Raw genomic sequence first — 14,274 nt, 5'->3', positions numbered from 1 at the left:
CTAAAATCGAAAATCGCTAAGCCACGATTTATTCCTGGGTAGGGTAAACCAACACCTATGGAGCACGGTATCTGATATACAACATTCAATCAATGTTATGCACCACCACACTCAGCCCTATCAACCACCTCACGGGTGCTGATGAAGAACTGTCTACTTCGACCGCTGTCGTCTCCAGGATGGCTCACACAGCAAATTTTTATTCCAGACAATCAGGAGCCGCTACCTCCCTCAACAATACTTTGGCACTTAAGGTCATTTTATAGTAACTGCAACTTAGAAATAGCAACTAATCTTCCCAGATGACTTGAAGAAAGGCCAACTCTCTTTGCCGTTATGTCTTGAACATATGAACACTACTTTGTGTAATGAACAGGACATACACAGTTTAAATGCAGGGCAGTGATTCGCCCACTGCGAGTTTTTGGCGGACTCCAGTACTTTATTGGCGTGCAAGGCTGAATGAACCGTTGCCTCAGGTTCCCCGGGCAGTCAACTAACTGGCGGCAACCCGTCTGATGCATACACCACGTCATATTCCATTCACCCTTTCAAAAAGGGCTGTTGTGTCTCTCCAAACCACTGCCAGGCCTGTCTGCCCGTTTTCCACCCCCGGCATCCGCCCACACGCCACTTGTCATCACCTCCACTGCGTCTCTCTTCTCATTTATTTGCCACGTTCCATTACAGAACCTAACACGCAATATTTAATGTTTTATTATTTGAATGTGTAAAATTTTACTATTCCTGTTATGACTCAATTAACTGACGTGATTCAAACGTAAAAAGAATATAATTGATCATGTGTTTTAATTCGATCCATTAACATCACTATAAATAACTATATTTCATACAAATAGACCAAAAAGTTGAGTGCTTCAGTCTTAAAAGTAATATATTATAAATATAAGCAAAAGCGTTTAGTAGGGCAATATAAGCTAACGAAAAGTATGTAACAAACACGCAAAATTTACTTATATTTAATTCAGATACAACACTGTCCCAAGCAACCTGCCCTACGAGAACACGACTTCAACCGCCTTTACAGGCATCGAAATAAATCAGTGGTGAAGGATGGAAATTTGTGCCGGATCGGAAGTCGAACCCGGATGCCTTGCTTCTCTATATCGGCTACCATAATCGCCTCGGCCAACCACACACGTTTCTCAGCCGACCAAGAAGCGTCCCCTTCCATTGGCCCCACTGCTCGTCGCATTTGGGAAGGCCTGCAGGGATTCGCAAGAATGGTGCACCCACGTTGAAAGTACCTAGAGCCGTTCTCGCTCAGGGTGATTTTTTTTCACCGTGTATTAACTTTAGGGATTGATCGATGAGAGGTTATGGAACAAAAAAGATATAATAAACTTATGTCCGGAAATGCATGGTTTTCATGCTAGACACCATTTATTCAGTCCTACATTGTTACAGAGACTGCGGTGTAATACGCGCTGTACCATGCAGCCACAGTTACCGTATGCACAGTTTCTTCTTAGATGGTGGTACTGTTCCTCATACGTCATGCCCTAGCGCCCTCTCCTGCCATAGTAATTGGTAATGTTGTGTCAGATTCACTTCTGTTGCTGACTCACCTTGTAATAGATGTGATACAGCATTGTACACAAAGTTTCCGCATTATAATCGAGAGCTTGCCAACGTAGCGTTTACGTATGGAAAGGAAAATGGCCATGGGCGGCGGGGAGCAGGGTTGTATCGGGAAATCTATACCCGCTGACAACAACTACAGCATTCAATGTTGGAAACAGTGTTTCGCCGTAAGTCTGAGACAGGATCGTTTCAGGAAGCAGCAAATCATGAAGGACGTACGTGAAATGTTCGGACACCAGACTTGGAGGAAAACGTGATTAACACTGTGGAAAGCGACTGCCGTGTCAGTATTAGGCAGCTGACCCGCCAGTACAAGTGAAACGTCCCCTTAGAAAAATTATACCTGACTGTGCTTAAACTGACACACAATATTTTGTTAGCGCAACGCAATCTGACTTTCAAAAATCCCTACAAAAGAATGGCCCTGACTAACATTAACCTATACCTTTCACAAATCACTCACCTCACAAAAAATCTTCGTTACTCAAGCTACTGCAATACAGCGAGCGCCACTACTGCCAGCTAAATAAAAGATTCAAACTACTGAAGGCACTAACTACTGATAGGCATAGTTAGCAAATGAAAGATTTTGATAGAGAACAAACAATGTATTTACCTTAATAGTGTTGAAAAATCATAATATACATAGCAGTTCATGATATCCAGTATTACAAATTTCAAAACTCCGCCATCTCTCTCCCCACATCCACCACTGCTGGCAGCTCACCTCCAACTGCGCAACGCTACGCGCTGTTCACATCCAGCTGCCGCTGCCAACACTACAATGGCAGACAACAATGCAAACTAGCCACAGACTGCACACAGCACAGCCAGTGATTTTCATACAGAGCGCTACGTAACGTTGCCAATAAGAAAACATAAAACAGCACAGCCAGTGATTTTCATACAGAGCACTACGTAACGTTGACAATAAGAAAACATAAACAGCCTACTTACACAAGGTAGAAAATTCTCCATCACAGTTGTTAGTACCCTTATCAGTCACAGCGTGTGCATGGCTTACTTGCGACAGACTTTACACATCGGGAGCAGTTTTATCACTGGTTTTTTCACCAGGCAACCACGATTCCAGGATTTGCGTCATCCACCCTAGTCACAGATGGGGCCATCTTTACGCGGAGTGATATCTTCAACTTTCATAAGAGTCATCTGCGGGATAGTACGCAAAATCCCCATAGCATGATGAAAGTGAATAATCAGCACGGGTGCAGCCGTAATGTGTGGGCCGGTATAATTGGCGACCGTGTTTTGGGACCATTATTCCTTCCACGTCGCCTAACAGGCAAGAACTATGGGCATTTCTTGCGGTTGACTTTGCCTCCCCTGCTGGAAGAAGTGCCATTCATGATTCGAAGGTTTATATGGCTATAACATGATGGTGCTCCAGCAGAAGTCCCTGGTCGATGGATCGGACAAGGGGGTCCAGTTGCGTGGCCTGCTCGTTCATCAGTTCTGCTTACGCAATCATTTCAAAAGTATCGTGTATGCAGAACCCATTCCAGATCTGAAGACATTGGAGCAGCATATTCGTGCCGCCTTTGACACTGTTCGGATGCAGCTTGGTAGATAAAATCATCCTGTCTATTGAAATGTGGTGTCTGTTCTGTCAGACAAGTCAGAATGAACACACCTCACTGATGATACAGTGGTGGCAAAGAAACAGTATTACGAAAGACAGAACTTAAGTCGCCTTAGGGGCACTGAAGTAAATGACAGCCTTTCTAGAGAAGCAGAGTACTCCGGTTCCAGTCCCCTCCGGCACAAATTTTCAACCTTAATGATTGATTTATTTCAATGACCATAAGGCGGCTGAAATCCTGTCTGTAGTAATACTGTGTCTTTATGTTCGCTGTACCTCTAGTGGTGTCTGTTCTGTCGGGTACGTCCAATGTTTTGCACCAACACTTCATACTAATCAATTTACTATCTTTATGCTTTAATTGTCTTGAAATGTCACTCTCAGCGCTGAGTCAAGTCATAAGTTCCTGCAAACATGCTCACAGTGATGGTCTGAACTTGCTATGCCGTCACCAGCCAGTAAGCTGTCAGACGCTATGGATCTTAAGACATTGCCTTCTCAGTGAATAAACTTATGAGGTCACTTAGAAAGTAATTCCTCCCACTTTTTAATTTTCTTAATTTTCTTTTTATGAGAAAAGTAAATGCTATGTATGTAGGATAACAGCTAACACATTCAGGATTAACTTATCGCTTTTCAATACAATCACCATCTTTGTCCACAGTTTTCATCCACATTGAAACAGGAGCATGTATACCTTTGCGGTAAAAATCATGGTCCTGGTTCTTGAGCCACTGGCGCAAGGAATTCAAGATTTCTGCGTCTTCAAAGTTATGTCCTGCTGAGCTTCCTTTAGTGTTTTGAAGAGGTTAATTGGTTGGTTGGGTTGGTTGGTTGGTTGGTTGGTTGGGGGAGAGGAGACGAAACAGCGAGGTCATCGGTCCCATAGGATTAGGGAAGAATTGCCAAGGAAGTCGGCCTTGCCCTTTCAAAGGAACTATCCCGACATCTGCCTGAGGGTATTTAGGGAAATCACGGAAAACCTAAATCAGGATGGCCGGCAGCATGTCTGAACCGTCGCCATCCCGAATGCGAGTCCAGTGTGGTAACCACTGCGCCACCTCGCTCGGTTTTTGAAGAGAGGGAAGTGTTTTGGTGCAAGATCCCTTTATTCTGGTCGGTCAACAATCTCGGCACCCATTGCGCAAAAGTTCTGAAGCAGGCCAATGGCCGGCCGGAGTGGCCGAGCGGTTCTAGGCGCTACAGTCCGGAACCGCGCGACCGCTACGGTCGCAGGTTCGAATCCTGCCTCGGGCATGGATGTGTGTGCTGTCCTTAGATTAGTGAGGTTTAAGTAGTTCTAAGTTCTAGGGGACTGATGACCTCAGAAGTTAAGTCCCATAGTGCTCAGAGCCATTTGAACCAAGCAGGCCAATTTTTCAGTAGTGGCCATAACACTGCCTTTGCCGACGGGTAACTAGCGGTACAACTCACCTGTTGCTATCCGGCGATCGTCACGGATGATTTAGTCGACACGCTGCATGTTGTGCGCTGTCACTGCAGTCGACAGACGGTCGTTCCGCGTTGCGTCAGGTGTTTGTTTTTGCCCTTCAGTTTCTCTACAGCGACGGGTGCATCGTTTCACCGTGTTAACGTCGACGGCAACCTCTCCATCGCAGCTTCTCATGAATGCAATTGGGCAATATCACTTTCTACAGTAAGGAATTCAGTCACAGAACGCTGTCTTATATGTACGTCAATATCGGCAATTTTCTAAACTTATACAGTGCTGCCATCTGTTGATGGAGGTCACTGTTATTGTAGTAGACTGTAGAAGAAGATTAGCGAAAGTGCGCGAAATTCATAATTACTATGGGGTTGTTATAATCAAAGTCCAGCTATGCAAGGAGGTCCGGTGTTGGCTCTAATTAGAGAATAGCAGCAAAACTTAGTAGATACGCTAATGCGTTGATGTGGAACCATTTTGCATTGGAAAAAAATTAGTTACAATTTTGACCACCAGGTCAGGTCTGGCGCTGTATGGAATGTCTTCAACATCTCCAGTGCTAACACTGAAAAAATTATATAAGTGGTAGTTAATAATAAAATCAACTTTGCGTCTTTTCAGTACTTTGGCCACTTCTTCCCATGTTCTGTTCCTAATCCATTACATATGAAAACATTTCTGTACGTTATAAAATGCGTGGCGTCTCTTCTCTCAGACATGTCCGAAACAACAGACACCACGTGGCACCCACAGCTGTGATAGATATAATGTAAACTGAATGGGGAGGGAGGAGAAAGGAAAGGAATACTAGTGAAATGTAATATGAGTACGATGTCACAGCAGAAAGAACAGATATCACGCATTCATATAATTGATTCTCCTTGATTGGCAATGAATCTGCAACATTCAGTTCATATGCACATCTACGTTCGACCTCCAGTGGGAATGTAAAATCAGCGAGCATGGAGGACATGAACGGGATTCTGTGGATATGTGGCTCTATGTGGAAATGTAGGTCGATCGAGGAGCGTGCCGAAATAGACCGTACATTTACGATAAACACTGTGTCTAGGTGTCGCAATGGTTAACGCAAATGCCTCGTGAGCAAGAGATTCCGGGTTCGAGTCCCATTCTGGCACACATTTTCACTCGTCGCCGCTGATAACGCATAAAGTCCCAATGTCCCAATGCAGCTGATACCATTACATCTTTCCTTCCCTATCGCTTCTCTCCCCTCCACCTTTAATTTAAATAACTTCTGTACGTCTTTATTGCAGTCACAGCGGCAGATTTGCACGTGGTGACCAAAACTGGAAGAAATTTTTTTCCAGCGTAAATCGGTTTCGCATTAACGCATTAAAATATCTACCAGTTTCGCTTCCATACGATAACTGCAGCCCGCACTGAACATCTATCAGTAGCTGCATTTTAATTATAGCCACCCGATACAATACCAGTTTAATGATCGTGAAAAAAGGGGAGACATTACTTTCTGACTACCTTCGCATCTTGAAACAACCCCCCCCCCCCCCCCCACTGCTTCCCGTCAAGAGATCAAGAATCCACAACTGACGACAAAAGTATAATAGTTCATGGTTTGGATCAAATGAGTTATGGAACAGATCGGCATTCTGCGAAACTGAACTCAGCTCAAACTGCCTAAATCCGTTAACCATTCTTTTAAAAGTATTATTCGTCTGAAGCGCCACATGTCTGACCGGCCACCAATGGGAATAAGAGGCGAGAAAGTGATAACTGGCTGGGTGAGTCAGTTTGGAGGTCGGAGGATTGCAACAGTATACCCCTCCACGAGGACCATGCCTAGCAAAGCACTGTGGTGTTCAAATCAACCTTCAGGTTCGTGATAGCTTTACCTAAAAATACTGATTTTCATAGGTGAATGCTGACTTCATACAAACCGTCCACTGACAAATTCATCCACCCAAGCCCATACGAGAGAATTTATTTGATGTGTGTTACGATTAAAAGAGGGCTGGCACAACACTGACTGAAATTATTTGTTTTATTTAATTCTTTTTGCTACGGGTGATTGGTTGCAACCTTTGCAGCCTACACGCATAAATGTGGCTCTGACATTCACTAAACTAAATTATGAAGAGATGCATTGCTCTTCTCTGCATCTTTTCTACTTCCTCTGTCAATCCTACAAAGTGGTTGCATGAGGTCGTCACCATAGGTGTGATATTACACTCCAATTCAGAGAAGTAGTCCCACAAAGAGAAAAATTTTAGTGATTGCTAAGATGTCCAGTGTGTGTTTCTGTTGCTAATTCTTTCACCATGTTTCCAGATAATGTGCTGAAGCCAGTACTGAAGGCGATGTCTCCCCTGCCAATGACCGTGCAGCAGCATGTTGGGGCCATGGTCATGAGACTACTTTGTGAGGCCTGGCTGGATCATATCTATATACATCGGATCAAATTTAGGTAACTTTATCAATGTTCCATAAGAAACATCCAGATAAACTGTAGGGACATAGAGCTAGAGGTAGCTGTGTCACACACAAAAAATAATGAAATTTTGGGGCATTTCAACAGTTCAAGCCTTGTGTTGAAGAGTGTTAAAAACCTCTCTGGTTTATATATCCCACTTGTCGTCCTCTACCACATACAGGATATACAGGGTAAATCAACTGAAACTCGCACCTCAAATATGCAAAGTGCTACTGATGTACGATTTTCACAGAGAGGATTGGTAGTCAGGGGCTCGTGTTCTTAGCCAACATACAGTTTGTAATAATACTTAGAAAGTGTATTTTTTGTGTAAACGAACACTTTTTTAAACGGAACAATGCCAGTTGGTATTAACAAACTAAAAGTAGGTGAATTAGAATGCCAGTGGTGTTTGCTTCAGGATTATAGTGTGAGTCGTTTACGAAATATCGTATTTTGAAAAGTTTCTACACCGACACTTGTCTGTGCTATTCAACCTGCGTAGTTGCAAGGTACAGTATTGTTATGTTTGCTAACAGCGTGCTTCTGTGTTTCTTGAGTGCACTGCGACTTGCTAGTCAGTTAATGTACGACAGTCCAAGCAGTACGTCGTGAGTGGACGATGGGATTTACCAATGCAGAAAAAGCCGACCTTCTCTTTGTGTATGGAGAGTATAGGAAGAACGCAGTTCGTTCTTGTACGGTGAATGCGGTAAGACATCCCAATAGACGTCAACCATCTGGGCAATTATTTATCAACATCTCCCAGCAATTACATGAACGTGGTAGTGTAACACCTAGAAAATATAATGGAAGGAAATAAGTGACGACAGAACAGGCGGAAATTAATGTTCTTGCTTCTGGTGCAGTTGATCCGCGCATTACCTCCCACACAATTGTACGATGAAGTGGCATCTGTCAGGTAAGTGTCCTACACATTCTCTACCGACATACGTTCCATCCCTATCACATCTCTCTAACGATTATGATAATCGTGCTAAGTTCTGCACATGGACATTAAGACAGGATACTCCAAGTGTATCATGTAAAGTGTGTAAACTTTAAGATGGCAGACCTCTCCCTAGTCCTGAATCGGTAGAAGTCGTTAAACGTCGGGAGGCTTCGGTAGGCACGCAGTTTCAACTGCTGCCAACATTACGTAGCTGACTGTGTAGCTGTACGCCCATGCTTCGCAACGGAAGAAATCTCGGAAAGTTGTTGACCGATTGATTTAAAATTTTGGCACAACGTTTTTTAGGAATACGCCCGTGGTTTTATATACTTTTTTTAACACGTTTGTGATACGAGTTGCGAATGGTGTTAGTAGTGAAGAAATAATAGAACAAAACGTCATGCCTGACGCGGCACTTTTTCACGCATCTCGATGTTTACCAAGTCATATCTCCTGAATTATATGTCGTAAAGAGACATAAATTTGCCGGTGCATTTACTGATGTATGTGGATATTGTATGCGAAATATGTTGCAATTAGAGTTAATAGTAATGATATAATACATTACAACGTCATGCCTACTGAGGCAGATTTACGGTATGTACTGAGAAAATGTAGTAAGCGACAACCTTTTTTCCTTTCATTATTTTGTGGGGGGTGTCAGCGCGAAAAATTTTCGTGGAGGTTTGAAATTGTATGTAACGTTTGTTGCCAGTCGCTAAGTGCTCTTATTCTCAAATAGGGGGTGCATAAATCTGGGTATTTTCCCGCGGTGGCATCTCATTGTTTATGACGTCATATCTCCTTAAGAATGTGTCTTATTTCTTTTTTTCGGCTAGGAACCTTCGTGGGAGTACGGAGAACAAATCAACAAAATTTCATCGCTATCAGATGAATGGTTTGGGAACGCACAGAGGGCAGACATAAATTTTTATACATAGATATTGACAGTTAAGTTATACTAGATGACCTGTTTAAGTATATTTAAATTTTATATTTAATAGTTTAACATTGCGGGGAATGAAATAAAATGGAAAAAAATTGCGAATAGTGGGAATCGAACTCGGGTCCGCTGTATAACAAGCCTTTACCTTTTTTTTTTTTTTTTTTTTTGATCGATGTGTTTGGTCGTTGCGTAAGTCACATGACACCCCTTCAAGTTCGTTGTTGATCCTTTCACTCAGTTTTTTAGTACAGAGGCCAACCAGCTCTCTGACCGAACACGCTGAGCTACCGTGCCGGCTTTCGATTGAGCTACGCATGCTACAGTGACCTAACTGTTGAAACATTGTTCATTACTCCTTCCGGGCGTTCGGAGAAACAACTCACCAAAGTTTCATTGCAATAAGGATGAATGGTTTGTGAGCGCATAGTAGACAAACATACATACATTGATTTTTATATATGTAGATTTTAATGTACATGACGATTTCAGTTTCGTTTACGAACAACATTTAAAACGAGTTTTACTTCCAAGCCTTTCGTTGCTTTACTGTATCTTGTTTAGTGATGAAGCCAAATTTGCCAATTATGGCCAGGTAAACCACTGGGACATGCAATGTTGGTCTGTTGACAGTCCTCGATGACTTCTTCAGATGGAACTTCAGCGTCCATGGAGTGTAAACTTGTGGTGTGGGGTAGTGAACCATCACCTCATAGGCCCGTTTTTCATATACGGAACACTGAATGCGCACAAGTATCGCAGCCTCCTAACAGACCATCTTCCACAGATGCTATAAGACGTTCCTCTGCTGACTAGGAGGAACTTATGGTACCAAAATGACAGCTGTCCATAGTGCTCGAAGTACTACAACATGTCTTCAGGTATTGTTTCCAACTCATTGGATTTGACTCAGAGTACTTGTACCGTGGTCGGCCCGTACCCCGGATTTGACGCCTGTAGTCTTTTTCTGTGGGAAAAGCTGAAAGACGCTGTCTCTAAAGACGTATAAAATATACTCAATGATATGCAACGACGTATTATTGCATCCTACTCGGATATCTCCGCTGAAATGGTAGCACGTTTGCAGCAATCGTTCCATAAAAGATTGAAAGCCTGTGTTACCTCTGCTGGTGAAAATTTTGAACATAACCTATCATGGTCAGTTGTCTCGTTGCTAGTCAACTGTCTTGTTCTTAAGTGTGTGCTGCCACAGGTATTGTACAGGTGACGTAGATTTTCAAAATGTGATATCTCGTAAACTACTCGCACTAGACTCCTGCAACAAACACGACTGACATTCTAATTTATCCTTCTTTTAGGTTGTTGGTATCAATAGGAATTGTTCCATTTATAAAAGTGTATGTGTGCAGAAAAGATACACTTTCTAAGTATTATTAGAACCTGTTTACTAGCTAACAATACGAGCCCCTGACTGACAATCCACTCTGTGAAAACCGCACATCAATACTGTATTTATGGTGCCAGTTTCAGGTGATTCACGCTGTATACAAAACAACTTGTGGGTTTTACGTGGCGTAGAACCATAATGACACATTTTTAGAGCCAAAATGAACATTTATTTCGCCACTGAACACAGAAAATACAGAAAGGGTGTAACCTCCCCACAAAATTCATTCTCATTTAACCTCCCCACAAAATTTTATTCAGTTTTTCGTGGCATTTTTCACAAATCAAAATTAAGCACAAAATGAAACAAAGACGAAGCAAAAATGGAACAAACAATTACAACAAAGAGCAACAAATTGCCGATGATCTGTGAAAGAAAGAGTGACAAATTAGTAAATGCGTTGCGCCAGATGCAAACAACATTTAAGTAAATAAGAGCAGATATATGACTGCTTCTCAGAAATTCACAAAGAAATACGATCCTGGCCGGTCGTCGCCAAGTGTAACCTCCCCACAAAATTATTTCACATTTTATCTCCGCACAAAATTCTATTCACATTTAACCTCCCCACAAAATTCATTCACATTTAATGTTACCTCAATACAGAAAAATTCCTAAACCTCTCAACAGTAAAAATTATAATTATGTCATTCACATTCATGTGTAATGCCCCAACAAAAAATAAATTCACTAACCTGGTAATGATTCAATGTAACTAACCTCTCAATTAAATTGTCGCTCACTTATGACTTTTCAATAATTCACTGTGAATTTAACCCGGTAAATTTTGGACGACAGCAGTGCTGCGTCATGGCCCTGAAAGATCATTCTGAATAAAAAAAAAAGGAAAAATTATTACCTCAGTGAAGTCGCCGGATAACGCATATATATCTGCTCTTACAATAAATTTTTCTGGCACAGCCCTGTGCAATGCTGGCCGATAGATTTGTCATTTATGAAAGGGAAACAACTGATTTTTCTTTTGCAATAATCGGGATGATCATGGATGGGAGAAATTAGTAAATTCTTTAAACTGAAATGAATGGTTGTTAAAAGTTACTTTTTATGAGGAAAATTATTATTATGAGATTTTTAAAACATTTACATGGGACTTGAGATAACATTACTACATATGCGCGAGGCTGCTTTTTACCTTATACAATAATACTCAGGCTCCGGCATCGCTGCACCACGACCGGGCCAGCCGACACGATACACCAGACCAGACCAGAGCAGACTGCAGTCTAGCAACAACTTAACTGCTACTGCTACACAGTTCCTACTGCAGTCAACACTGCTCTCTGGTCAGAGACCTTGCATATCGCAGGCAGCGCGTGAGCAATACATCGAAATTACATCTTCTTGGACCTCTTACATAACCCTCCACTGGGGGGGGGGGGGGGGGGCAAAAATTTGGTAGCGATGGTGAGTCAAAAATGGCTCTGAGCACTATGGGACTCAACTGCTGAGGTCATTAGTCCCCTAGAACTTAGAACTAGTTAAACCTAACTAACCTAAGGACATCACAAACATCCATGCCCGAGGCAGGATTCGAACCTGCGACCATAGCGGTCTTGCGGTTCCAGACTGCAGCGCCTTTAACCGCACGGCCACTTCGGCCGGCGATGGTGAGTCAATTGGACTTGCCATGAGCAACAATTTTTTCTAAAATCTACTTAATTAACTAAGTTTACAGTCACAGACTATATACATATATATAAGTGCAGAACATGAAATGAAATAAAGTGCACATGTACTGAGTACAGAACATATCAAGAAATGACAAAATGTATACGCAATGAGTACAAAACATATTAACAAATGACATAAAGTGCACATGCACTGTATATATTTTTACCATTTTACAAGAACTGGGATACCCAATGAGTACAAAACATATTAACAAATGACATAAAGTGCACATGCACTGTATATATTTTTTTACCATTTTACAAGAACTAGGAAAGAGAAGGGAAGGATTGCATCATGGTTGTAGCACAGAAGGTTGCACGTAGCTGCACTGAAAGTCCATATCTTTCTACATAAGCACAACACCAAGTGAGACAATCTGAAGTTCTCTTCCCTGAAGTATTAATCAGTGTAGCCAAGACACTGAAATGTTGTATTAATATTCAATGTTATCATTTTGGTAGTATATTAGGTACACCAAACAGTGGGACCATAATAAAATCTCCATCGTTCAAGGTGGTGGACAGCATTATGTGTCAACACCACATTCTTGTAGAATCCATACTCTTTCACCAACGCAGAATTAGTGCAAAATTCAAATATAGTGCTCCATGATCATGAGGATGGACAGGACAAACGGATATTGCAGTAAATTCTGGTAATTAGGTCAGAAGGTGAAGGACATTAAGTCTTATGCTAGTCATCATTGAGAATTACACTAGTCTATCAACCGATTTGAGTAATTGTTGGCACTCATTGCCTAGTTACTAAACATTTCTGTGCTATGTATGGAGTATTACAGAACATTATTCATAAGTCATCTAATTACAGTAAATTTTGGCACTCATTGCCCAGTTACAAACCATATTTATGCATTATTCAGAAGTGATCATTCAAAACAGGAGTTAATTAATGGCATAGCATTTACATAATTCATCTAATTATAGTAATCATTGGCACTCATTGGCCAGTTACAAACCATTTTTATGCATTGTTCAGAAGTGATCATTCAAAACAGGAGTTAATTAATGGCATAGCATTTACATAATTCATCTAATTATAGTAATCATTGGCACTCATTGGCCAGTTACAAACCATTTTTATGCATTGTGCAGAAGTCATCATTCAAAACAGGAGTTAATTAATGGCATAGCATTTACATAATTCATCTAATTATAGTAATCATTGGCACTCATTGGCCAGTTACAAACCATTTTTATGCATTGTTCAGAAGTGATCATTCAAAACAGGAGTTAATTAATGGTATAGCATTTACATAATTCATCTAATTATAGTAATCATTGGCACTCATTGGCCAGTTACAAACCATTTTTATGCATTGTGCAGAAGTCATCATTCAAAACAGGAGTTAATTAATGGCATAGCATTTACATAATTCATCTAATTATAGTAATCATTGGCACTCATTGGCCAGTTACAAACCATTTTTTATGCATTGTTCAGAAGTCATCATTCAAAACAAGTGTTAATGAGTGTAGCATCAAGCTACTGGTATTCATATATAATAGCATATAAGTGACATAAGGCAAATTTAAAATATAAGAAACAGTGGCATTCATTGGCCAGTTACAAAGTATTCATATAGTTTTATAAAACATTATTCAGTATTATTCAGAAGTCATCATTCAAAATGAGAGTTAATTATTGGCATAGCATTTATAGAGTATAACAAAAATATTATTTACAGAAATTATTGGCATAGCATTTATGCATTATTACAAAACATCATTCAGTATTACTCAGAACTCATCATTCAAGTGACATTAGACATATTTAAGATGTAACACACTATAACTATTACTCAAGGTCTGTGGTTAGAAAACATCATTCAGTATTACTCAGAACTCATCATTCAAGTGACATAGGACATATTTAAAATGTAACACACTATAACTATTACTCAAGTTCTGTGGTTCAATAATACATAGATATAATGGATTCAATACATCTGAGAAATTTGCATTACATTTAGTAATAGAAATATCTCTTAAACTAGTAGCATTATTTGGGACTGGTAATACATTTTTTTGTGCTAGCAATGCATTGCATTGGGATCGATAATTAATTGCTGGGGCATGAAAATATTTGCTTTTGAATTATTGCTGCAAATAACGATTAATAACATCGTTCGTCATGAGTCAGCTGTAGCAAGGTTAT

The 14,274-nt window shown here is 40.8% G+C and overlaps 1 protein-coding gene across 2 annotated transcripts in view; it reads left to right on the top strand.

Annotated features, from left to right (window-relative positions):
• Positions 1-14,274, top strand: part of LOC126251829 (uncharacterized) — a 364,384-nt gene that overhangs the window by 299,567 nt on the left and 50,543 nt on the right. For both annotated transcript variants that reach the window (XM_049952492.1, XM_049952491.1), the window contains exon 12: positions 6,963-7,098. In XM_049952492.1, coding sequence (XP_049808449.1) covers positions 6,963-7,098 — 136 coding nt within the window. The remainder of the gene's footprint in view (positions 1-6,962; positions 7,099-14,274) is intronic.

Source organism: Schistocerca nitens, chromosome 4 (assembly GCF_023898315.1).
Source record: "Schistocerca nitens isolate TAMUIC-IGC-003100 chromosome 4, iqSchNite1.1, whole genome shotgun sequence".
Lineage (NCBI taxonomy): Eukaryota > Metazoa > Arthropoda > Insecta > Orthoptera > Acrididae > Schistocerca > Schistocerca nitens.
Note: the sequence above shows the minus strand (reverse complement) of the source record. Positions and strands in the feature narration are given on the sequence as shown.